This window comes from Pongo pygmaeus, chromosome X (assembly GCF_028885625.2).
Source record: "Pongo pygmaeus isolate AG05252 chromosome X, NHGRI_mPonPyg2-v2.0_pri, whole genome shotgun sequence".
Taxonomy (NCBI): Eukaryota; Metazoa; Chordata; class Mammalia; order Primates; family Hominidae; genus Pongo; species Pongo pygmaeus.
In genome coordinates, this window is record NC_072396.2 from 53,214,746 (window position 1) to 53,242,508 (window position 27,763).

A 27,763-nucleotide genomic window follows, 5' to 3' on the forward strand; every position below is an offset into this window, starting at 1 on the left:
GGCACAAGAATCGCTTAAACCCGGGAGGCAGAGGTTGCAGTGAGCCAAAACCGCGCCACTGTGCTCCAGCCTGGGTGACATAGTGAGACTCCATCTCAACAACAACAACAACAAAAATATGAACTATTGATACACAAATATTAATAGCCTGGATGAATCTCCAGGGAATTATGCTGAGTGAAATAAGCCTCTAAAATGTTATACACCATGAGATTTCATTTGTACAGCATTGTAGAAAATATAAAATAGTAGAAATGAAAAATAGATTAGTGGTTGTCAGGGGTTAGGGATAGTGGATGGGAGGAGAGTGAGTATCACCAAAAATGAGTAGCACAAGGGATGGCATTGTGGTGATGGAAATGGTCTGTACCTTTTTTTTTTTTTTTTAATTCCAAGACTGAGTCTCACTTTGTCACCCAGGCTGCAATGCAGTGGCAGGATCTCGGCTCACTGCAACCTCTGCCTCCCAGGTTTGAGCCATTCACCTGTCTCAGACTCCCATGGAGCTGGGTATACAGGCATGTGCCACCACGCCTGGCTAATTTTTGTATTTTTAGTAGAGACGGGGTTTCACCATCTTGCAGGCTGGTCTCGAACTCCTGACCTCAAGTGATCTGCCTACCTTGGCCTACCAATGTGCTGGGATTACAGGTGTGAACCACTGCACCTGGCCATGTTCTGTATCTTTTTGTTTCTGAAATATAAGCCTTATTTTAAATTTAAAGAAATATTAAAAATAAACTTTTTTTACAAATTATAATCAAGCACTCAAAACAATTTAGGAATTTTAAACACTAATTCTTAATTCAAAATAATGACAACCATAGAATACGTTCTGGTATTGGCCAATATGAAGTTTACTTAATATTAGTATTTTACATATGACTAACCATTCACCCTTCCTAAAATTCAATGATAACAGTGATTTGACTTTACAAGGTGAAACCTTTTATGCAATACCCCAGAGATAACTTTTTCAAATACAAAACATTTATACGAGCAAGGAAATTATAAAAACATATATAAAGTATACTGAAGAACGTGATTTAAAGGCTGTCTGTATACATAGATATGTTTTACCTTAGAAAGTACAGATGCACATCAAAACACTTTCACTGAATATAGATGCCATTACATTCTCTTAAGTTATGAAGCAAAAGGCAGGTTCATAAACGTTGTTCTATTATGTATCAACTGAAAAAAATGGATATTCCACACAAAGGCTTTGCAGACACATGGGAGTGGAATGTGCCTACATTTAGAGCAGAGCTTTTACAAGACCACCTGTCTCCAGCCGGCTCCCAGGGACCACTGAAAACAGCTGCTACCCTCAGAACGACAAAATGGTCTTGTTAATGATCTCATTGGACTCTCGAATCTCATCCTCCTTGATCACCAGTGTAGGCTCAAAGCTGATGATGTCACCATGGGTTGGCTTGGCCAGAAGTCCATTATCTCCAGTCTTAGAATCACCTTTCAAGCATCACGATCTTCGGTTTCTTTAATAACAATAGCATTTAATACTTCTTTTCCTCACTGGATATGGTGGCTCACGCCTGCAATCCCAGCATTTTGGAAGGCCTAGGCAGGTGAATCCATTGTTTTCTTAGTTGGAAACGATCCCGGCATTTAGCGAGTACCTATTACTTAATCTAACGTAACATAACTTTAATATTTCATCTCCATATGGTAAGAGCAAGAGAAAAAAGCATTTCAAATTACATGAAAAGTTCACTTATAAACATGTATCTCACAGTTACCTCATTTATTCATTTTAACAATTGTACCTAGATTACTTATGAAAACTGACATATTAAACAAAGCCAGTCGGCCGGGGTCGGTGGCTCACGCCTGCAATCCCAGCACTTAGGGAGGCCAAGAAAGGCAGATCACTTGAGGTCAGGAGTTCAAGACCAGCCTGGCCAACAAGGTAAAACCCCATCTCTACTAAAAATACAAAAATTATCCAGGCATGGGGGCGCACGCCTAGAGTCCCAGCTACTTGGGAGGCTGAGACAGGGCAATCTCTTGAACCCGGGAGGCAGAGGCTGCAGCGAGCCGAGATAGCACCACTGCACTCCAGCCTGGGCGACAGGGGGAGACTCTGCTCTAAATAAATAAATAAATAAATAAAGCTAGTCATTTGGAGTTATTTTCCTATTAAAACATTTTTATAGCCTGTAAATATCAGGTATCCACCTGAGCAAAAACCTTAAATATATGAGTATATTGCCAATAACTCAGAAAATACAGCTGTTTTATTACACCCACAATATTAAATTAGTCTTACTTACCAAAGAATTGCACATAAAAGACCATTCTGTTTTTAGGTTAGGTTTATGTTTCATAACCTTAAAACATCCAACAGAGACAAATATAGAACCAGTAAACCCAGCCAAAAACGTGTGCTCACAATTTTGAAAACATTTCTCATTTTATTTCACCAACAATTTTAAAACCAGCTTATTTTTCAACTACTTAATTAAGTTGCATGAACTAAATGCGTTTTAGTTAATTACTGTATATTTATATGAGCACCTATTTAAGCCAATCCAAATAGGATTCTTTAAATAATTGTTTGCCAGCGATTCCAGATTTTACCATGTAGACACATTTAACATAACACATGTACATATGCATGAATACGCCCAAACACAGATACGTACATAAACAAAGATATCTTTCATTTTAGGATTTTGATTATGGGACAGTAAAACATACAAACTCACCGATTTATAAAAGACGTTGGATCTAAATTATATTTCTGACAAAATGGAAGAAGGCTAAACTTTATTTAAGATTTTTCTCCTCAATAGGTAATCTTATGAAGGTGGTGACCCAAATTTTGGGTAAAGCAGTTTGAGTCAGTTACCAACATGTTGAATTAGACAAAGAATTGTTAACTGTAAAAATGTGACTGAATTATGTGAGGAGGCCCAAAAGATAAGTGGTATTCCAATAAGCTTTCTATAGTGTTCTCTTGGTCTCAATTCCTCATCCTTGAAGATAAGAGTGTTGTTGTCTTTCCTTTTAGTATAGGAAGGAGAGCTTTTACATGGGAATTTCATCTTTTGCTTTTAAGAAACACTACAAAGGTCAGTGATTTTAGTTTATTTGTATCTGATGTCTTTCAACTGTCTTTATTTTAATAGTCAGTATGCCAGAGTAGCTGAGGAGTTTTGGAAAAAGAGTTTTGCTTAAAGAAGGATAAAGAGGAAGAGGTAAACGAAGGAGAGGGGAAGGCTTTGGAGAAGAAAATCTCAGCTAGCTTTAGACAGTATCTTGCAGTGAGGCAGCCTTTGAGTCTTGAATGTGTTCTGGAGCCTCAAGATACCAACTGAGATAGGAGTCCCATTTGGACTGTATTATTTTAGTTCAGTTTGAGGAAAACAGACTGCGTGAGTGATCTGCATAATGTTGGCACATGTTACCAGCTGGCGTCCCAGAAAGAGGGAACTACGTTGGCATGCCTTTGAACTTTGAGAGCCTGTGTGTCAATAAATTAATCTAGGTGATTCGGTTTAATGCCTAATACACAAAAGCCAAATTAAACTCTAAGCATGCAAACGATTCAGAGAATAAAGTACAAACTTACCAGGAAGCATGAGAAGCCTTCTCTAACAGAAAAATCTCTGTAACCAGGCCTCATAACCAGGAGGGAGAAAATCCCTCTCAAACAGGCCGTCTCTGGATGAGTGTAGTGGCTCATGCCTGTAATCCCAGCACTTTGGGAGGCCGAGGCGGACAGATCACTTGAGCTCAGGACTTCAAGACCAGCCTGGCTAACAGGGTGAAACCACATGTCTACGAAAAAACACAAAAATTATCCAGGCGTAATGGTGCACACCTGTAATCCCAGTTACTCGGGAGGACGATGCACGAGAATCACTTGAGCCTGGGAGGTGAAGGTTGCAGTGAGCCCAGATCACACCACTGCAATGCAGCCTGTGTGACAGAGCAAAACACTGTCTCAAAAAAAGAAGAAAAGAGAAAGACAAGATGAAAAAGACAAGACAAGAAAAGAAAGGAAAAGAAAAGAAAAGAGGAGGTTTCATAACCAGGAGAGAGAGAAAGACCCTTCCTAACAAATTCCCAGATAAAACTGAACTCAACTCCCCAACAAATGGCAGTTTGATCCAAGAAAGACTCACCGGGGGGAAAGAGGCAACCAGAAAAGCAAAAGCTCAAGGGGACCAAGTGTGCAGACCTCACGCCATAGTTCCAGAGGTCATTGATATCTCCAAGGTGAGTCAGCTTCGGACCCGATTTCTGACACCACAAATAGCAAAACCAAAGACTATGGAGATGAATCTCTTTTTTTAACTACAATATTAAGGATGTTATATTATGTTTTTGTTTTTGTTTTTTGTTTTAAGACCGGGTCTCACTCTGTCGCCCACCCTGGAGTGCAGTGGCACAATCTCGGCTCACTGGAACCTCTGCCTCCCCGACTCAGCCTCTGGAATAGCTGGGATTACAGGCATGCACCACCACATCCAGCTAATTTTTGTATTTTTTTGTGGTGACAGGGTTTCACCACGTTGTCCAGGCAGGTCACGAACCCCTGGGCTCAAGCGATCCACCGGCCTCAGCCTCCCAAAGGGCTGGGATTACAGGGTGAGCCACCATGCCCGGCCATGAATCTCTAAACATTTTATTTGGGAATCATAGAATTGTGATCTGAGGCATACACCCAAACTGGCTGGTCTTTGGTATGTCCAAAGAACAGAGAGAAAGTTGAGAGTTTTATTAGAAACAGAAATGTTACCTATAGTTTTTAAAGCAAGTCCGTTGGCACCAGAGAAGCTTTCAGGAGCTGGAAGCTCTGATTGGTGAGTGCGGACAATAGGTAAAACAAGCCTTAGAGTCATTGCAGGTTGTTGCAGCAGTTACTAGGTAAAAGTGGTCTTAGGGTGGCAGCAGGCCATTTCAGCCACCAGCCTTATGGAAAATTCAATTCTTGGGGCAGGTGCAATGTGCCCTGAGTGCTTTTTCCCCTGGCCACTCAACTCTGACATAGTTGTGGATGTCGGAAACGATTCAATTCGGATGGGTTGCGGTGGAGCACGCCTGTAATCACAGCACTTTGGGAGGCCAAGGCGGACAGATGGCTTGAGGCCAGGAGTTTGAGACCAGCCTGGTCAACACGGCAAAACCCTGTCTCTAGAAAAAATACAAAATTAGTCGGGTGTGGTGGCACGTGGCTGTAGTCCCAGCTACTGGGGAGGCTGAGGCGGGAGAATCGCTTCAGCCCAGGAAGCTGAGATTTCAGTGAGCCGAGATCACGCACGGCACTCCAGCCTGGGTGACACAGAGAGACTTCATCTCAAAAAAAAACCAAAAAAAAAAAACAAACAAACAAAAAACAAAACAAAACAAACAAAAAAACAACTAAGAGCGACTCACTTCACATAACCAACTTTCACAATGTTTAAAGCAGAGTCCGGTTTAGCAATGCACAAAAATTCTCCTTTGTGATCCATTCATTTTACTGCTGTTGACTTTCTTGCTTTTGCTTTCAGACAGAGACACTCTCCTTTGACCAAACTTGAATCGGGCTCCTCTGAGTCCCGTTTCTGACTAGGTCTCAACTTCAGGCTCTGTCCTTCATCCAGGGACTCTGCCCATTTAGCCTGTTTCAGCAAAAATCCTGTCAAGTCAGTTTAGCCAGAATCCCCCTGCACCTGAGGTTTCCTCCAAGTAATTTCCCATCTTCTGACCCCCACCCCGACCCTACTCCTTGACTACAAATCCCCACTTGTCCTTGGTGGAGTTGAAGTCGATCCCAATATCACTCTCCCACCGCAAGACCCCATTGCGGTGGTCCCTGTAACTATCACAGTAGTCCCTCCTCTGAGTAAAATCGTCCTTGCGATCTTTTTTTTTTTTTTTTTAATTTTCAGAGACAAAGTCTCACTCTGTAACTCAGGCTGGAGTGCAGTGACCCAATCCTAGCTCACTGCAGCCTCAAACTCCAGGGCCCAAGCAATCTTCCTGCCCCAGCCTCCCGAATAGCTGGGACTACAGGTACGCACCACCAAATCCAGCCATATATATATATATATATATATATTTTTTTTTTTAATTCTCTACAGACCCAGGAACTTGATATGCCCATCTAATTTTTGAATTTTTTGTAGAGACGGGGTTTTGCCATGTTGCCCAGGCTGGTCTTGAACTCCTGGGCTCAATCAATCCTCTTGCCTCAGGCTCCCAAAGTGCTGGGATTACAGGCATGAGCCACTGCAGCTGGCCCTTCCTTACAGTCTCTAATAAGTGCAATAAATACTTGTTTGCTTTAACATTTCCCTGTGTCTTCAATCTCCTGAAGTCATGTGGCTGACATCGTCTTTACTCCACCCAGTATAAAAATTCCTTTCTTTCGTCGGGTGCAGTGGCTTACGCCTGTAATCCCAGCGCTTTGGGAGGCCGAGGCAGGCAGATAACCTGAGGTCAGGAGTTCCAGACCAGCCTGGCCAACATGGCAAGACCCCATCTCTACTAAAAGTACAAAAATTAGCCGGGTGTGGTGGTGTGCGCCTGTAGCCCCAGCTACTCAGGAGGCTGAGGCAGGAGATTTGCTTGAACCCAGGAAGCAGAGGTTGCAGTGAGCTGAGATCATGCCACTGCACTCCAGCCTGGGTGAGAAAGCGAGATTCTGTCTCAAAAAAAAAAAAATCATTTTTTTCAACACCTCGGAGTTATTACACCATTGTATCCTTGCTTCCAGTGTGGTATTTGAGAGATCCGATGTCAGTTTAATTATTTTTCCTCTGTAAGTAACCTGCTATTTCTCTCTGATCGTTTTTAAAATATTTTTTTCTTTGTCTTTCACAATTTTACATTTCACTTTTCCTGTGTGTGTGTGTGTGTGTGTGTACTATAATATCTTTAAACCTTAAGTCATTTTTTTAAATCTGAGAAATTCTCATTGATTACTTATTTAAGTACACTCTCCCTTTTAATAACTATATTCTCCTCTTATAAGGCTACTATTAGATGTGTTTTGACATTTATTCTTCTATCCTCTCTATTAATTAACTTTTCTTTCATTTACTTCTTCTCTATCCATTACTGATTACTTTTATGAATTCTTTAGACGCATTTCCTCAGCTCAGTAATTGCTTTTTCAACTATATCAGTTTTAACATCCAATCTATTCCGCTGAATTATTTATTTGAGCAGTTAATGTTTTCATATCCAATCTATCCAATAGGTTTTCTATTTACTTTTTTATTTATTTATTTATTTATTTGAGACAGAGTCTTCCTCTGTCGCCCAGGTTGGAGCACAGTGGCACGATCTTGGCTCACTGAACCTCTGCCTCCCGAGTCCAAACAAGTCTCCTGCCTCAGCTTCTTGAGTAGCTGGAACCACAGGCATGTGACACTGTGCCAGGCTAATTTTTGTATTTTTAGTAGAGATGGAGTTTCACCTTGTTGGCCAGACTGGTCTCGAACTCCTGAACTCAAGGGATCCACCTGTCTCGGCCTCCCAAAGTGCTGGGATTGCAGGCTTGAGCCACTGTGCCTGGCCTTTTTTTTTTTTTTTTGTCTTCCAGAGTTTCACTCTTGTTTCCCAGGCTGGAGTGCAATGGTGTGATCTCACCTCAATGCAACCTCCACCTGCCAGGTTCAAGTGATTCTCCTGCCCCAGCCTCCTGAGTATCTCGGGTTACAGGCGTGCACCACCGCATTCTATCATTCATTAGCATCTGTATCCGTTCCTTGAACACCCAAAGAACTTATCTTTTCTTTCCTGTCCCTGCTCCCGTCTTCCAAGTTTATAATACTGGGAATTTTAGTTCAAGACTGTAATTTTTAAACTTTTCAATCTAAAGTTTACACTTTTTAGTAAATTTTACTATTTTTCTCCTCACCACTGCTTACTGAAATCACCTCCTTCCTCCTAAATTTAGTTTTCCCTTCTCACAGGACTGTATACCAATAATTATTTCTGAAGGGTATATGCGTCATGAATTTTCTGAAATATTTTTCCCCTCATTCTGGATTATCCTGGCTGTTTATAGATATCTAGGTTCAACTTTTTTATTGTTTGTTGTTGTTTTGTTTTTTTGAGACAGTGCCTGGCTCTGTCACCCAGGCTGGAATGCAATGGCACAATCTCGGCTCACTGCAATCTCCACCTCCCGGACTCAAGCAATTCTCCTGCCTCAGCCTCCCAAGTAGCTGGGACTACAGGCATGTGGCACCACACCTGGTTACTTGTATTTTTTGTAGAAGTGGGTTTCGCCTTGTTGGCCAGGCTGGTCTCAAACTCCTGAGCTCAAGCGAGCATCCGGTGTTGGCGCCCAAAGCGCTGGGACTACAGGCATGAGCCACTGCGCCTGGCCCAAAGTTATTTTAAATCAGCTCCTTGAAAAACTTCTCCATTGCATTCTCTCTTCTCTTTTTCTCTCTGGGACCTTTCAGGATTTTATCTTTATCCTAGAAATTTTACCCCGAGCGGGTGTGTGTGTGTGTGCGCTCGTGCGTTCGCAGGTGTGTGTGCACATGTGTGTTAATCAGGCTCAGAACTAGGTAGCTCTTTTCAGTTTGAAGATTCATGTCTTTGTTCAGTTGGGAAAATTCTAGAACATTATTTCTTCAAGTAGTGCCTTCTCTCCAGTCTTTCTATTGTTGTTTTTTTTTTTCATTTTTGAGATGGAGTTTTGCTCTGACACCGAGGTTGGAGTGCTGTGGCAGGACCTCAGCTCACTGCAACATCTGTTTCCTGGGTTCAAGTGATTCTCCTGCTTCAGCCTCCCGAGTAGCTGGGATTTCAGGCGCCCACCACCACACTGGGCTAATTTTTGTATTTTTAGTACAGACGGGGTTTCACCATGTTGGACAGGCTGGTCTCGAACTCCTGACCTCAGGTAATCTGCCTGCCTTGGCCTCCCAAAGTGTTGTAATAACAGGCGTGAGCCACCGCGCCTGTCCCAGTCTTTCTATTCTCTACCTCTGGATCTTCTATTGGATGAACGTTGAAAGTTCTTGGAGCTCTTCTCCATTTCCTTTATTATTTTCCTTTCGTAAGTTCTATTCTGTAATCCTTTTCTGCTATACGATAAAGTAGTGCCATGCCTGAACACATTTTTTCATTTGGTTGTTCCAGTTTCTCTTATTTGTTACATATTAGAGATGGTTACTGTTAATTTACTGGGGATGCTTCATTTTCCCCAAAATTTGCCTTTTTTTTTTTTTTTTTTTTTTTTTTTTGAGACGGAGTCTCACTCTATTGCCCAGGATGGAGTGCAGTGGTGCAATCTCGGCTCACCGCAAGCTCCGCCTCCCAGGTTCACGCCATTCTCCTGCCGGGTTCATACCATTCTCCTGCCTCAGCCTCCCGAGTAGCTGGGACTACAGGCGCCCACCACCACACCTGGCTAATTTTTTGTATTTTTAGTAGATACGGGGTTTCACCGTGGTAGCCAGGATGGTCTTGATCTGCTGACCTCGTGATCTGCCCGCCTTGGCCTCCCAAAGTACTGGGATTACAGGCATGAGCCACTGTGCCTGGCCTAAAATTTGCCTTTTTAAACAGTTTTTTATGGTGTCTTTTGACTTAGATGATACTTTAATTTTTACATCTTTAAATATGTCAGATTCATTGTTTATAGCCTTGGTGTAATGTCAGGAAGTGCCTATGCCAACTCAAGATGTCTTACACTGTAATATTTTCCTAAAATTTCATCTAGTTCTTTATGACTTCACGTTTTCACATTTAAGTCTCTCAATTTTTAGAATTTATTATTTTATGTGGTTGAAAGTAAGGATTTAATGTTTATTTTTCCAAATGGATAGACAACAATCCTTTATTATACAATCCTTTATTATACAACCCATCTTTTGCCCACTCTTTGGAAATGCATGCTGAAGTTTGTATATAAATTAGTCTGTTTCTTGACTTTTTATTTTGTTTCACTAATTAATCTATTTCTATGTGTATTCATTTTTGATTGCTGCTGTAACAAATTGTCAACAGCTAAGACAACACTGGGCCAGGTGTCTCACGCCTGTATTCCCAGCACTTTGGCAGGCTGAGACGGGCAGATCGCTTGAGGTCAGGAGTTTGAGACCAGCCTGGCCAACATGGCGAAACCCTGTCTCTACTAAAAATACAAAAATTAGCCGGGTGTGGTGGCGTGCACCTGAAATCCCAGCTACTCGGGAAGCTGAGACAGGAGAACCGCTTGAACACAGCAGACAGAGGTTGCGGTGAGCCGAGATCACCCCACTGCCCTCCAGCTTGGGGGACAAAAGTGAGACTCCATCTCAAAAAATATTTACATAGCTAAGACAATTTTTGAAAAAGAAGAATAAGGTGGGAGGAATTGCTCTACCATATTTCAATACTTCTTATATAGCTACAGAAATCAAGACTATATACCATTGGGAGAAAAATAGACACATAGATCACCGTAACAAAATAGACAACCTAGAAACAGCCCCACACTGATTTTTTACCAAGAGACAAAAATAGGGAAAGATCATCTGCTTAACAAATGGTGCTGGGGCAGTTGCAGAGCCATAGGCCAAAAAAAAAAAAAAAAAAAGGCCTAATCTTCATACCTTTATACAAAAAAGTAAGTCAAGGGGATCATAGATTTAAATCTAAAATATAAAACTAAAAAAGGCTGGGCACGGTGGCTCACCCCTGTAATCCCAGCACTTTGGGAGGTCGAAGTGGGTGGATCACGAGGTCAGGAGATGGAGACCATCCTGGCTAACACAGTGAAACCCTGTCTCTACTAAAAATACAAACAAGTTAGCCAGGCGTGGTGGCAGGCGCCTGTAGTCCCAGCTACTCGGGAGGCTGAGGCAGGAGAATGGCGTGAACCCGGGAGGTGGAGCTTGCAGTGAGCCGAGATCCTGCCACTGCACTCCATCCTGGGCAACAGAGCGAGACTGCATCTCAAAACACAAACAAACAAACAAACAAACAAAACTAAAAGAAAAAGTTTTACAAGAAAATATAGGAGAAACGTCTGAGATCTAGGGCATAGTGAATGGTTCAAAAAGCATAATACATAAGGAAAAAAATAAATTAGATTTCATCCAATTTAAAACTTTTTGCTCTGCAAGAAATCTTGTTAAAAGGGTGAAAAAATAGGGTACGATCTGAAAGAAAATGTTTGCAAACCACATATCCAAGAAAGGACTCACATCCAGAATATGTAATGGATACGTATAGTACTCTCAAAACTCAACAGTAGGCTGAGCGTGGTGGCTCACACTTGTAATCCCAGCACTTTGAAAGGTCGAGGTGGATGGAGGGCAGATTCCTTGAGGCCAGGAGTTCAAGACCAGCCTGGGCAACATGGCAAAAAACCCATCTCTACTAAAAATACAAAAATTAGACAAGCATGATGATGCGTGCCTGTAATCCCAGCTACTCTGGAGGCTGAGGCACAAGAATCACTTGAACCTGGGAGGCGGAGGTTGGAGTGAGCCAAGATCGTGCCACTGCACTCCAGCCTGGGTAACAGAGCAAGCCTCTGCTTCAAGAAAAAAATAATAATAAAAACCTCAAAGGTAAAAAATACAAACAAATAATCCAATTAGAAAATCATGAAAAGATATGAACATACATTTCACTGAAGAGGAAATAAGCAAATAAGCACACGAAAAGATGTTCAACACTCATTTGCTTCACTAGATGCAAAATAACACCACGATGAGGTATCGCTACACACTTATTACAATAGCTAAAATAAAAGACACAGTGACAACACCAAATGGTGACAAGGATGCAGAGAAAATGGACATCTCATTAAGTGCTGCTGGGAAGATAAAATCTTACAGCCACTCTGGAAAGCAGTTTGGTAGTTTCTTATAAAACTAAACAACGCAGTGACCATACAATTCAACAATTACACTTCAGAGAAATTAAAATGTATGCCCATCCAGAAACTTGTACATAATTGTTCATAGCAGCTTTACTTGTAATAGCCAATAGCTGGAAATAATCAATATGTCCTAAAATAAGTGAATGATCAAACTGTGGTACATCCATCCCCTGGAATACTACTCAGCAATAAAAATGAACTATTGTCAGGGCACAGTGGCTCACCCTGTTATCACAGCACTTTGGGAGGTCGAGGCGGGCAGATGATGACGTCAGGAGTTCAAGACCAGCCTTGCCAGTATGTTGAAACCCCGTCTTTACTAATAATACAAAAATTACCCGGGCATGGTGGCACGCACCTGTAGTCACAGCTACTCAGGAGGCTGAGGCTGGAAAATTGCTTGAACCCGGGAGGCAGAGGTTGCAGTGAGCCGAGACACTGCACTCTAGCCTGGGTGACAGAGTGAGACTCTGTCTCAACAACAACAACAACAACAACAACAGCAACAACAATGAACTATTGATACACAAATATCAATATCTTGGAGGAATCTCCATGGAATTACGCTGAGTGAAATAAGCCCGTAAAACATTATATACTATAAGATTTCACTTGTACAGCATTGTAGAAAAGACAAAATTGTGGAAACGAAAAACAGATTTGTGGTTGCCAGGGATTAGGGACGGCCGATGGGAGGAGAGTATTACTAAAAAATGAGTAGCAGAAGGGATAGCATTGTGGTGATGAAAATGTACTGTACATTTTTTTTTCAAGAGGGTTTCTCACTCTGCCTCCTAGGCTATAGTGCAGTGGCACGCTCTCGAGCTCACTGCAACCTCTGCCTCCCGGGTTCGAGCTATCCTCCTGTCTCAGCCTCCCATGTAGCTGGGACTACAGGCGGGTGCCACCATGCCTGGCTAATTTTTGTACTTTTAGTAGAGACGGGGTTTCTCCATGTTGGCCAGGCTGGTCTCAAACTCCTGACCTCAAGTGATCTGCCCACCTCGGCCTCCCAAAGTGCTGGGATTACAAGCGTGAACCACTGCACCCGGCCATGTCCTGTCTCTTTTTTTTTTTTTTTTTTTTCTGAAACATAAGCTTTGTTTAAAATGTAAAGAAATATTAAAAATAAACTTTTTTTTACAAATTATAATCAAGCACTCAAAACAATTTAGAGATGTTAAACACTAATTCTTAATTCAAAATAATGACATCCATAGAATATATCCTGGTGTTGGTCAACATAAAGTTTACTTAATATTAGTATTTTATAGGCCGGGCGCAGTGGCTCACACCTGTAATCCCAACACTTTGGGAGGTCGAGGCGGGCAGATCACGAGGTCAGGAGATCGAGACCATCCTGGCTAACACGATGAAACCCCGTCTCTACTAAGAATACAAAAAATTAGCCAGGCGTTTTGGTGGGCACCTGTAGTCCCAGCCACTCGGGAGGCTGAGGCAGGAGAACGGCGTGAACCCAGGAGGCAGAGCTTGCAGTGAGCGGAGATCGAGCCACTGCACTCCAGCCTGGGCGACAGAGCGAGACTCCGTCTCAAAACAAAACCAAAAACAAAAAACAAAAGAAAACAGAAAAACTAGTATTTTTTTATGCTTAACCATTGATCCTTCCTCAAATTCAATGAAAACAATGATTTGACTTTATAAGGTGAAGCCTTTTATGTAATACGCTAGAGATAACTTTTTCAAACACAAAACCTTTATACCAGCAAGGAAATTATAAAAACATATATATAAAGTATACTGAAGGATGTGATTTAAAGGCTGTCTGTATATACAGATGCATTTCACCTTATAAAGTACACATGCACATCAAAACACTTTCACTGAATATAGATGCCGTTACATTCTCTTACTTAACATTACAAAGCAAATGGCAGGTTCATAAACATTGTTCTATTGTGTATCAGCTGAAAAAAAAACATATATACACAAAAAGATTTTGAAGGCGCATGGGAGTGGAATGTGCCTACATTTAGAGCAGAGCTTTTACAGGACCACCTGTCTCCAGCCAGCTCCCAGGGACCACTGAAAACAGCTGCTACCCCCAGAAGGACAAGATGGTCTTGTTAATGATCTCACTGGACTCTCGAATCTCATCCTCCTTGATCATCAGCAGAGGTGAAACCTGATGATGTCACCATGGGTAGGCTTGGCCAGAAGTCCATAATCTCAAAGTCATAGACACACCTCCCAAGCATTACGGTCTATGGTTTCTTTAATAACAATAGCATTTAATAATTATTTTCCTCCCGGGCACAGTGGCTCACGCCTGTAATCCCAACACTTTGGGAGGCTGAGGCGGGTGGATCGCCTGAGGTCAGGAGTTTGAGACCAGCCTGGCCAACATGGCGAAACCCCGTCTCTACTAAAAATACAAAAATTAGCCAGGCATAATGGCGCGTGCCTGTAATCCCAGCTACTCAGGAGGCTGAGGCAGGAGAACCGCTAGAACCCAGGAGGCAGAGGTTGCAGTGAGCCAAGATCGCACCATTGCACTCCATCCTGGGCAACCAGAGTGAACCTCTGACTCAAAATAATAACAATAATAATAATTCTGTTCCTCTTAACGGCAGTTACAACATCGAAAGGCAGCTTCATGGGTTCACTTCTCAAGATAATACCCATTTTTTTTCTGCATTTTCAGCAAGATTTTCTTGTTCTAAAACCTCAAGGGCTGCGATGGTCACTCAGCAGCCTAGTGGATTGCCACCATATGTGGACCCATGTTCCTCTGGCTTAATGGTCAGCATTATGCCATCGTCCCACAGCACTGCAGACACAGAGTATCAACCCCCAGAAAGGGCCTTTCCAAGGAAGACTATGTCAGGTCCGACATTTTCATGATCAACAGCCAGTCATCTACCAGTTCTGGCCAATCCTATCTGTATTTCATCAGCAATGAACAGAACCAAGCTGGGAGCCTGAGATGGGACGAGGGTAAGTAAAAATACTACAAAGCTCACTGTTCTTACGGAGATTCAGCTGGTCTCTCTCTCGCTCTTTCTTTCTGGTTTTTTTTTTTTTTTTTTTTTTTTTTCAGTCTTGCTCTGTCGCCCAAGCTGGAGTGCAGTGATGTGATCTCAGCTCAATGCAACCTCCACTTCCCGGGTTCAAATCATTGAGTGAGCCCAGGAGGTCAAGACCAACCTGGGAAACATAGCAAAAGGCAGGGTGGTGCATGCCTGTAGTCCCAAGGCCGAGGCGGGAGAATCACTTGAGTCCCGGAGGTAGAGACCAGCCTGGACAACATAGCGAAACTGTCTCTAATAGAAAAATTCCTCAGGGATCTAGAACTAGAAATTCCATTTGACCCAGCCATCCCATTACTGGGTATATACCCAAAGGACTATAAATCATGCTGCTATAAAGACACATGCACACGTATGTTTATTGCAGCATTATTCACAATAGCAAAGACTTGGAACCAACCCAAATGTCCAACAATGATAGACTGGATTAAGAAAATGTGGCACATATACACCATGGAATACTATGCAGCCATAAAAAATGATGAGTTCATGTCCTTTGTAGGGACATGGATGAAATTGGAAATCATCATTCTCAGTAAATTATCGCAAGAACAAAAAACCAAACACCGCATATTCTCACTCATAGGTGGGAATTGAACAATGAGAACACACGGACACAGGAAGGGGAACATCACACTTCGGGGACTGTTGTGGGGTGGGGGGAGGGGGGAGGGATAGCATTGGGAGATATACCTAATGCTAGATGACGAGTTGGTGGGTGCAGCGCACCAGCATGGCACATGTATACATATGTAACTTACCTGCACGTTGCGCACATGTACCATAGAGCCTAAAGTATAATAATAATAATAATAATAATAATAAAAGAAAAAAAAAAAGAAAAATTAAAAATATTAGTGGGGGCGGGGTGGTGCGAGCCTGTAGTCCCGAGGCCCAGGCGGGATGATTGCTTGAGCCTAGGAGGTCGAGGCCAGCCTGGCCAACATAGCGAAACCCCATTTCTGCTAACAACAAGAACAACAAAAAAATAGCGTGGGCGGGGTGGCTCACTCCTGTAGTTTTGAGGCCAAGGTGGGAGGATTGCTTGAGCCCAGGAGTTTGATACCAGCCTGGCCAACAAAGCGAAAGCCTGCCTCTCCTAAAAAAATAAATAAATAAATATAAATAAATAAATAAATAATAAAAAAATAAAAAAATAAAAATGAGCGTGGCAGAATGGCACACGCATATAGTCCTGAGGCCGAGGTGGAAGCATCATCTGAGCCTAAGAGATTGAGGCCAGCCTGGGCAACATATCAAAACCCGGTTTCTACTAAAACGAACAAAACAAAACAAAAAAATAGCTTGGGCAGGGTGGTGCATGGCTGTAGTCCTGAGGCGGGAGGATCCCTTGAGCCCAGGAGCTTGATGATGCCGGCCTGGCCAACATAGGGAAACACGGTTTCTACTAAAAAAAAAAAAAAAAAAAAAAAAAGCGTGGGTAGGGTGGTGCATGCCTGTAGTCTCGAGGCCGTGGCAGAAGGATCCCTTGAGCCCAGGACGATGAGACCAGCCTGGCCAACATAGCAAAACCTGGTTTCTACTTAAAAAAAAAAAAAAAAAAAAAAAAAGCGTGGGCAGGGTGGTGAATGCCTGTAGTCCCGAGGCCGAGGTGGGAGGATCGCTTGAGCCCAGGACGTCAAGACCAGCCTGGCCAACACAGAGAAACCTTCTCTATTAAAAAAATCAAAAAATAAAAAATATTAGTGGGGGTGGGGTTGTTCCCGCCTGTAGTCCCGAGACCGAGGCGGGAGGATTGGCCAAGGCAGATGTAACCCATACCACAATCACATCCCATAAGTAAATGCATTTTCCTCTCTTCAGGGCTACAGGTAAAGGATGGTAATTGTGCGCACCATACTTAGATTCCCTTTCAAAAATGTAAGCAGAGGTTGCAGGGCCTTGGACTGTTTTTTCAGTGGCAACAGATATAGAAGCCAATGAAGAATGAACTCCACGACTAAGTATAGCAAACCTCCGCAAATGTGCTAGTTTGGAAAACATTGTGTCTTTCAAGTAGAAAAATCACAGATTGACTATTTTTTTTCTTCCCACAGTTCAGACTAGAATCCAGATTTTTAACCCAAGGTCCAGGAATGGTCTTCAGAGAGTTCAAAATCTGACGGCTCCTGAGGACCACCCACTTTTTTGCAGTGGCGACAAAGTGTGGCTGGAGGAGGAGACATTATTCTGCTATGTCACTGCCCAAGGATGATGGACCAATCAGGGCAGTTAGTGAACTCCATCTGGCCAATTAGAAGTCAGAACAGTAGGCGGAACAAGCGAAGAGGATGTGGCTTCTATCAGTCCAGGCTCCAGGGACAGAACCTTCTCAAAGCGGGGGTGGAGACTCTAATTTTCCCGCCTAAAGCATCCCCTGGGATTGGCTACTTTAAGTTCAGAGTACGCATGCTCTGACTTTCTCTCTCTTTCGATTCTTCCATACTCCGAGTACGCACGGTCTGATTTTCTCTTTCGATTCTTCCAAAATCAGAGTAAGCATATGCTGATTTTCTTTTTCCGTTCTTCCTACCCCTCCCTTCCTCCGCGGTGCATTTGCTATCTAGTTTTAATAAGGAGCGTATATGAGGCAGGCCGCCATCTCAAATCTTTCCTGTCAGTTTCTAACTTTTTCAGGTACGGGATTTTTCCTAGGAGCTCTGTAGTAACTTAAGAAATTTGGGCTGGGCGCGGTGGCTTACACTTGTAATCCCTGCACTTTTGGAAGCCACAGCTGGTGGATCGCCTGAACCCAAGAGGCGGAGGTTGTGGTGAGCCACGATCACGCCAGTGCACTCCCGACTGGGCAACAGAGTGAGACCCTGTCTGAAAAAAAAAAAAAAAAAAAAAAAGAGCTCACTCAAATCTTTCCTCCTGGGCTCAAGTGATCCTCTCGCCTAGGCCTTGGGACTACAGGCGCGCACCACCCCGCTTCTGCTAAATTTTGTTTGCTTGTTTTTTTTAGTAGAGATGGTTTTGCTACGTTTGCGAGCCTGGTCTGAAGCTCTTGGGCTAAGGCGATCCGCCCACCTTGGCCTTCCAAAGTGCTGGGATGGTACAGGCCTGCTCCACCAACCCCAGCTAATTTTTTGTATATTTTGTAGACGGGAGTTTTGCTGTGTTTCCCAGCCTGGTCTCGACCTCCTGGGCTCAAGCGACCTGCCCGCCTCGGCCTCCCAAAGTGCTGGGATTACAGGCGTGAGCCACTGCGCCTGGCTGATTGCTGCATCTTGAAATGCCCCACATTCTCTCTAAGTGATGGCGGGCTCTTGTAGTCTCAGAAATTCTAGCTCTCTTCCTTCTAATAATTTACAAATCACCGAGTAATAGCCTCTGAACACGTTCATATTAGCGATGCTCATTTCTCTTCGACAGAACAGAACCCCCCATCCCTCTGCCTGATCAGATCCATCACCAAAGAGACCATGTTATCTCTGGGACTAACTTCCCTTCCTTTATTTATTGAGTGGGGGTGTCAGCATGCCCCCACTGAATAAAATTACACAGTCATGTCCCTGCCTCCCCAACAAGGGTCTGTACATCTTTCAGGGTAAGCCTAGCTCCAGGGAAACTACTAACAACACTAGCCAACCCCCTCCCAAAGACTCAAGGCTGCTTTGCCCATAGGAAACCTGTCATCCCCTATCAACACTTCTCCCAGAGACCCCTGGTTCCCTGTTTTCATCTGATTTCTCCCCATATCCTTACTCAGGGACAGATAAGCCCCGGATGGAGAAACGCAGCAGCTGATTCCAGGTGACTGAGTGTGGCCAGCCTTCACTGATTTCTCCCTCCACAGGATCAAAGCTGCTGTGGCCGGAAAGACTCAGGCTATTTCTCTTGCAGGTCAGACTGCTCCCGGAGCCATGAACGGAGACGATGCCTTTGCAAGGAGACCCACGGTTGGTGCTCAAATACCAGAGAAGATGCAAAAGGTGAGGTGACCTGGAGGGAGCAGAGTAGTGGCCCAGGGGACAGTGTGGGGTGACCAGGTTTCTGAGGAGGGGAGGACAGAGATACTGGAGACAAGGAGCAGGGTCTCAGGGGAGATCTGGACCCTTGGGAGCCTCCCACCCTCGCTCTGTCATCACCTAGCATCCCTGGAGACAAGTCTGTGACCTTGCACTACGTTTGGTGACTCTCAGTCCATTCTGGAAGGTGGGAAGAGAGCCAGCCAGCATCATTGAAGCCCTACTGTGTGGCAGGGGTGAAGCTAGGGAAGGTCCCCATGTTCTATCAGTTAGCCATGGCATCAACCAGGAAGGACTATCATCCCCACTTCCCAGATCCAGCACACAGGAAGCGGCTCCAGCTGAATGGCAGACATGCCTAGCTGAGTCCCTGCCATAATTCCTTTTTTTTTTTTTTTTTTTTTGTAGGCCTTTGATGATATTGCCAAATACTTCTCTAAGGAAGAGTGGGAAAAGATGAAAGCCTCGGAGAAAATCATCTATGTGTATATGAAGAGAAACTATGAGGCCATGACTAAACTAGGTAACAGAAAGTTCTAGGTACAGACAAGTCTGGGGACACATGAGCATCCCTTTTCCTGCTTTGGCTACTTCTTAGGCTGCAGAAAGTACCTCACATTTTCCTTTTGTGCAGGAACCTTACGAAAGACATTCTTGCGAAAAATCGCAAGGCAGCTTCTGGGTGTTCTGCTCTTCTGTATCCTGTCAGGGCTGAGGGCAGGGACTGGCCACAGTGGAGCTTATACCTGGATCCTGCACGTTTCTCTCCCTTAGGCTTCTGTTCTGATGAGCCCAACTGTCTCTGTGGCATCCCGGCAACCCCCCTACCCCCACCCCACACATACCCACCCTACCTTCTCTCGGCTTGTCTCTTTTTCTTTCTTTCTTTTTTTTTTTTTTTTTTTTTTTTTTGAGTCAGTCTCAGTCTGTCACCTAGGCTAGAGGGCAGTAGTGCAATCATAGCTTACTGCAGCCTTGAATTCCTGGCCTCAAGCAATCCTCCAGCCTTAGCCTCCCAAAGTGTTGGTACTATAGACGTGAGCCACCATACCAGGCCCAAGCTTGTCTCTTAAGGAATAAACATTTTGCTTCTTTCTAGGTTTCAAGGCCACCCTCCCACCTTTCATGCGTAATAAACGGGCCGAAGACTTCCAGGGGAATGATTCTGATAATGACCCTAACCGTGGGAATCAGGGTGAGTAGATGGGAAGGGGCTGGAAAGGGTCTCCCCAAGCCCAATTGCTTTTCAGCTCAGCTACCTGAGAAAGATCCTCAGGCATTTGTTCCCTCATACACATCAGGGCTGAGTGGAAAAAAAAAAAATTGCATGCAGAAAGTTAACTACAGAGGTCATTCATATAAAATTTTAAAACATGCAAAAGAAGAATATATATTTTTATGGATAATAAGTAAATGGTAAATGTATACAAACATGAATGTGAATAAAAAGCCATCAAATTAAGGTGACTGGCTGTAAGTGGGGGAGGGAGGGAGGGCAGGGATTGCTGAGTGCTGCACAGACAGCTTCAGCTGTGACTTGTTGATAGTGTGTTTTGTTTGTTTTTGTTTTTGAGATGGAGTTTCACTCTTCTCGGCCAGGGTGGAGTGCAACAAGGCAATCTCAGCTCACTCCAACTTTCACCTCCTGGGTTCAAGTGATTCTCCTACCTCAGCCTCCCGAGTAGCTGGGGTTACAGGCACGTGCCCCCACGCCCAGCTCATTTTTAAATTTATGGTAGAGACGGGGTTTCACCATGTTGGCCAGGCTGGTCTCAAACTTCCTGACCTCGGGTGATCCACCCGCCTCAGCCTCCCAAAGTGCTGGGATTACAAGTGTGAGCTACCACGCCCGGCCTGTTTGCAGTTTTTCTAATATTCTGAATAAATAGATCAGACCTAACATAGCTGTGGGGTAATGTTGAGATCCGACTGGACTCAATATTATTCCCCATACTTTTCTGTGTGTTTGAAATATTTCTTTTTTAAGTGACATGTTGTTCTTCCTAAGCACTGTTAATGAATCAAAGGACAGTTAAGAAAATGTTACAAGTGAAAAAAAAAAAAAGAAAGAAAGTGCTAAAACTGTAGATCCGCCAAAAACTTCCAGAGGTTGTTTCATTAACAGCATGTAGGTATTGGATAGGTATCTTAGGAGTGAGGGTGATGAACACATTATGCAATAAAGATCGCTGTTTCTCTGTATTTTATCAAAACCAAATAGTCTTCTCATTCCCAAAGAACCCTGATTCTCCGTGATGAGCTTGGAAGAGAGTTTGAAAGAGTGATCCCTCATCCAACACACAGAGAGCTTTCCCACTTCTCAGTGAGCAGAGATAACATAGGGTGAAAAAAAGACAGGTTGTTGGGTAGAGATCTTTGTACATTTCAGGAATATAAAGGGGACATATGTGTTTACTTGCTCTTCTACTCTGACAGCATAATTATAAGACAAGGTCAGAATGTCCAAACCGTCTCCAATAGACCTATTACTCGCCAACTAAACAGGCCAGATTCTACAATCTCCCACAATCACTATAAGAGATCTGAAAAGCCAGTGCTTGAGTATCTGCCAAGTTTTTGACGTTAAAGGAGTGTCCTTACACTGAAAATATTTCAGAGCCACTGGACCAAATCATCCATGGTTCATCACACATTTAACAGCTTAATTCACATACCATAAGATTCACCCATTTGAACTGTACAATGATGTTGCACATCTTGAGTGGATACAGTTCAGATTCCTAACCAATCAATTTAATTATTTGGGAAAAAGTAAAAGATATGTAATGGAATAAGGTGAGACTGTGATGGGGTTTAGTCCCCATGTGATAAACCACGAGACGGAAAATTCTGAATTGAAGCCACAGATAAATGCACCGACCATGACTAAACATAATTCAGAAGCAAATCTCAAATAACTCCTCAACAATGAGTGGACTCATAACCTCTGCTGCAGAATGCCCTCATGCGACAGAAGTCTCTCTAGAGTTTGGAAATGTTTACCAACAAAGAAAAATTCTGATGTATTCTCTTTCAGTTGAACGTCCTCAGATGACTTTCGGCAGGCTCCAGAGAATTGTCCCGAAGGTGAGTATCTCTCAAATCTAAAGGACCAGAGAACCTTTGTCCCTCCACGGATGCAAACACTGGTAAGAGTGGGAGAATATCAAAAATGCCCTCACTGCATCCTTCTCTCCATGTCTATCACAACAACTTATGTAGCACCAACGGCTTGATAATACTAACAGTTGTGATCCTTAATACTTCTTTTGTTTTCATAGTGATGCCAGATACTATTTTAAGCAGTTCACATGGGTTAATTTATTTAATCCTAAGCTGACAGCATTTTTCAAATTGATTTTCTATCTGTAATATTCTAACTGTATTTCAAACCTCATTAAAGACCTTTTCATCATTAAAAAAAAAAAAAAGAAGACCTCTATGACGATGTTTCTATTACTATCTCCGAATACTATCGAGCCACACACTTCAATTGTCACCCATATAAAAGCCATGTAACTTGGCGCAAATCTAACTTCTCTGAGATCCAGATTCCTGGTCCATGAAATGGAAGTAAAGAATCATAGTTATCAGCAACATAATAATAAAATGAGACTATCGGGGTACAGAGATGTTAAAGAATTTTCCTGGGGTGCAGTGGCAGTGGTAGTCTAATCCAGAGCTCCAAGCCATTTAAAGCTCATTCACGTTTGCATTTGTTTATGAAGTTCAGATGTTGCTCACTAAGGCTTCACCCCATAGGGCCTGCTGGTGCTTCCATTGAGACACCAACTCTCCCAACAGGAAGGACTACCTGGTCTCTGCTGTGTTACTGGGGCCACTCGCATGGCTTAGGGATCGCTTTGATTGTTGGCCCCTCCCTACTGTGAGCTCCTTGAGTGCCTTGTCTGCACCTGGGGAATCTGGAAAGCCCCAGTCCCAGCCCAGGGGATCCCTCGGAGGCCCCTGAATGAGTGATCCCACAAGTGCAGATTCAACTCTGGTTTGGAGGGTAAAGGGATCTGGGAGTTGGGTTGACAGTGTGGAGACTGAATTCAAAGAAGGATTGTGAAAGGTATTAATTGTTATTGTTACTACATTTAAACAGTGTTTACAAGCTCAGAGAGGACTTTCCTGTAGCCTATTTTACATGTATGGTTCACTATTTCATAAGGGAGGAAGCTGAATTAAAAGTAGCTTAAGGGCCGGGCGCGGTGGCTCATGACTGTAATCCCAGCACTTTGGGAGGCTGAGGCGGGCAGATCACGAGGTCAAGAGACCGAGACCATCCTGCCCAACATGGTGAAACCTCGTCTCTACTAAAAATACAAAACTTAGTGGGGCGTGGTAGTGCCTGCCTGTAGTCCCAGATACTCTGGAGGCTAAGGAAGGAAAATCGCTTAAACGCGGGAGTCGGATGTTGCCTTGAGCCGATATCATGCCACGGCTCTCCAGTCTGGCAACACAGCGAGACTCCGTCTCAGAAAAAAAAAAAAAAAAAAAAAAAAAGAAAAAGAAAAGAAAAAAAAAGTAGCTTAAGATTGTTGGTCAGTGACACATCCCAATGCAACCAGAGTTGGTATGGGTACCACCTCACTTAATTCCACATTGAATTGGTGCCTCGGTAGGGTAGTATGTCATATCTGGTACTGCTTTGTTTGCTGCCTAGATTAATTTCAGCAAACCATTTATTTCCCTCTCCCTTCCTTGTATTCATCTCCCCACACCATCTTTCCCAGCAGTGTTTTGTCGCCTCCCTATGCTTTTACATTTACTCTCCCAGCAGCTGTCTACAAGCTTATATGGCATCCCTTGTATTTTACAGAACATCTTCCCTTTGTAGACCTTGTGAATTCTTAGAATGCTACTCTTCTCCAAATCATCTGTATGTCACACTCTCAATTACATGGAGATTTTTGCTGTTTGCAAGAATGTCAGTCCTAAAAGAGTGGGAAGATAAGCATTCTATCCCTGGAAACCATATTCACTTAGGCCATTCCTTTCCCTTCTAACCTCCCCTCCCAGGTTTCTCCTAATTTAGGCATGTGTAACTCTCCCAGTGTTTTTGAGAACATTGAATAAGCTAATGCATGTGAAGACCCTTTGTAAGCTCTAAAGCACTATAGAAATGTCACTGATACTATTTATCTGTGACCTTCACATTATAAAGATCATGCCCAAGAAGCCAGCAGAGGAAGGAAATGTTTCGAAGGAAGTGCCAGAAGCCTCTGGCCCACAAAACGATGGGAAACAGCTGTGCTCCCCGGGAAACCCAACTACCTCTGGGAAGATTAACACGATATCTGGTAAGAGGAAGCAAGTCAGGAACAATCCCTCTGGCTCCCCTGGCGATGTTCACGTGTGTGGACTGGGTGTGTGGCATTGATCCCAGATAACCCTGGGTCCAGGCTGGGCTGAGGAGCTCGCCCAGCTCCAGATGAGATGTTAGACATGACTTCCAGAGACAGACTTGATTTGTCACCCATAGAAAAAACCACGTGTCTTGGGGCAAGTCTTTCATATTTTCTCAGCTCCAGATTCTTAGTCCATAAGATGGAAATAAAGAATCATAGTTCATAAATTGTTTGGAGGCATTAAACTTAATCTAGATGATGACATGAAAGGCCTGATGACATGAAAGGTGCTCAAGCAATTCTATCTGTGATTACCTGGGATCATATCTTACTCAGCTCGATGCCTGTTACCCAATACAGGTGTACTTCAGAGATATTGCAGGTTCCGTTCCAGACCACTGCAATAAAGTGAGTCACACACATTTTTGTTTTGTTTTGCAGTGCATAAAAACATTACGTTTACACTATACTGCAGTCTACTAAGTGTGCAATAGCGTTATGTCTAAAAACGTATATACTTTAATTTTAAAATAATTCATTGTTAAAAATGCTAACAATCTTCTGAGCCTTCAGTGAGTCACACTCTTTTCGCTGGTGGAGGGTCTTGCCTCGGTGTTGATGGCTGCTGGCTGATCAAGGTGGTGGTTGCTGAAGATTGGAGTGGCTGTGGCAGTTTCTTAAAAGAACGCAACAATGAAATTTGCCACGTCGGTTAGCTCTCCCTTTCATGAAGGATTTCTCTGTAGTATGTGATGCTATTGGATAGCATTTTACCCACGGTAGAACTTCTTTCAAAGTTGAAATCAATCCTCTTTAGCTATGAAAGTCCTAGATGGCATCTCCTTCCAATAGAAGGCTATTTTATCTACATTGAAAATCTGTTGTTTCGTGTAGCCACCTTCATCAGTGATCTTAGCTAGATCTTCCAGATAACTTGCTGCAGCTTCTCCATCAGGGTTTGCTGCTTCACCTTGCACTTTTATGTTATGGAAACGGCATCATTCCTTAAACCTCATGAACCAACCTCTGCTAGCTTCACACGTTTCTCCTGCAGCTTCTTCACCTCTCTCAGCTTTCATGGACTTGAAGAGAGTTCAGGTCTTGCTCTGAATTAGACTTTGGCTTAAGGGAATGTTGTGGCTGGTTTCATGTTCTATCCTGACCACTCAAACTTCCTCTATTTGAGCAGTAAGGCTGTTTTGCTTTCTTATTCGTGTGTTCACTGGAGTATTAGTATTATTATTTCCTTCAAGAACTTTTCCTTTACATTACATACTATTATTTCCTTCAAGAACTTTTCCTTTGCATTCACAGCTTGGCTGTTTGGTACAAGAGGCCTAGCTTTCAGCCTGTCTTGGCTTTCAGCATGATTCCTCACTAAGCTTAGCCATTTCCAGCTTGTGATTTAGAGTGAGAGACATGCGACTCTCTCTTTCATTTGAACACTTAACGGCCATTGTAAGGTTGTTAATAATCCTCATTTCAGTATTGCTGTGTCCCAGGAAATAGGGAGGCCCAAGAAAAGGAAGAGAGACGCGGAACAGCTCATCGGTGGAGCAGTCAGAACACATACAACATTGGTCGATTAAGTTTGTCAACTTCTATGGGTGCAGTTCATGGTACCCCTAAAACAATTACAGCAGGGTGATTATAGTCAATTATAACTTACTTGTACATTAAAAAAACTAAAAGAGTGTAAATGGATTGTTTGTAAGGCAGGGATAAATGCTTGAGGATGGATACCCTATTTTCCATGATGTGATTATTACGCATTGCATGCCTGTATCAAAGCATCTCATGTACCCCATAAGAATATACACCTACTGTGTACCCACAAAATAAAGAACAGAAATTATTTTAAAACACTAAAAAACAATAAAAACAATTGTAGTAATAATATCAAAGCTCACTGATCACAGATCACTATAACAGATATAATAATAATGGAAAACTGTAAAATTGGTGAGAATTTCCAAAAAAAAAATTGCAGCATCTGCGAAGCAGTATGAGCATGAGGTGCAACAAAACAAGGTATGCCTGTATGGCCTTAAAAAATACGTGCTGGATGAAAGGAGGTATGGGTGAATGTTCCCGTAAGTGAAGAGGTTGGGAATCTAAGCCTGAGAAGGGAAGGAGCCAGAAGCTAAAACTTTAATTGGCATTTGGCCTATACTGGTGTGGGTCTAAGGTCTCAGCCTTTCTAAGCCAGAGAATGTGAAAAACTGGGTAAAGAAGGCCCATGGGCACTTGGGAGGAAGGAGGCATCTCCTTTTTTTGAGTAAACAGAGCCTAACACTCTCCAACCTACCCAACCCTCACTTTGCAACTATTCTCCGTCATAGGACCCAAAAGGGGGAAACATGCCTGGACCCACAGACTGCGTGAGAGAAAGCAGCTGGTGATTTATGAAGAGATCAGCGATCCTGAGGAAGATGACGAGTAACTCCGTAAGAGAACCTTCGGCTCATCCCCCACATCCCTGCAGATGTGCTATTCTGTTATGATACTGGTATCCCATCTGTCACTTGCTCCCCAAATCATTCCCTTCTTAAAATTTTCTAGTGTACAGCATTGAGGCTGAACGATGAGATTTCCCATGCTCTTTCTACTCCCTGCCCTGTATATCCAGGGATCCTCCCTACCCAGGATGCTGTGCGTTCCCAAACCCCAGGTCAGCCCTGATATGCGGGCCACACCTTCCTCTAGCCTAGGAATTGATAACCCAGGCAAGGAAGTCACTGTGGCATGAACAGAGGGTTCACTTCGAGGAACCGTGGAAAGTGTGTCCAGGTCCTGAGGTAGGGCAGAATCGGAGTGTGCAGGGTCTGCAGGTCAGGAGGAGTTGAGATTGAGTTGTCACATGGTGGGAACTCACTGCCACTTACTTTCCTTCTCTCTTCTTGCCTCAGCCTCAGGGGTATGACACATGCCCATGATGAGAAGCAGAACGTGGTGACCTTTCACGAACATGGGCATGGCTGCGGACCCCTCGTCATCAGGTGTATAGCAAGTGAAAGCAAGTGTTCACAACAGTGAAAAGTTGAGCGTCATTTTTCTTAGTGTGCCAAGAGTTCGATGTTAGCATTTATGCTGTATTTTCTTACACTGTGTCTTTCTGTTAGATATTAACGTTTTCATTGATGAGCAAGACATGCTTAGTGCATATTTCGGTTTGTGTATCCATGCACCTACCTCAGAAAACAAGTATTGTCAGGTATCTCTGCATAGAACAGCACTACCCTCCTCTCTCCCCAGATGTGACTACTGAGGGCAGTTCTGAGTGTTTAATTTCAGATTTTTTCCTCTGCATTTACACACACACACAAACCACACCACACACACACAAACCATACACCACACACACACACAAACACACACACACACCAAGTACCAGTATAAGCATCTCCCATCTGCTTTTCTCCATTGCCATGCGTCCTGGTCAAGCCCCCCTCATTCTGTTTCCTGTTCAGCATGTACTCCCCTCATCCAATTCCCCTGTATCAGTTACTGATAGTTAATAAACTTTTGCAAACGTTC

At 43.3% G+C, this 27,763-nt stretch overlaps 1 protein-coding gene and 1 pseudogene across 1 annotated transcript; one reads left to right on the forward strand and one right to left on the reverse strand.

Moving 5' to 3' along the window:
- Positions 1-1,330: 1,330 nt before the first annotated feature.
- Positions 1,331-18,248, reverse strand: LOC129024085 (ornithine aminotransferase, mitochondrial-like; annotated as a pseudogene).
- Positions 17,170-27,763, forward strand: LOC129024460 (protein SSX3-like). The gene is made up of 8 exons (XM_054471545.1): positions 17,170-17,396; positions 18,748-18,836; positions 19,281-19,395; positions 19,972-20,067; positions 21,910-21,959; positions 24,043-24,178; positions 26,569-26,673; positions 27,136-27,763. Exons 2-7 carry the CDS (start codon positions 18,768-18,770, stop codon positions 26,667-26,669), a joined length of 567 nt encoding a protein of 188 aa, XP_054327520.1. The 5' UTR covers positions 17,170-17,396; positions 18,748-18,767; the 3' UTR covers positions 26,670-26,673; positions 27,136-27,763.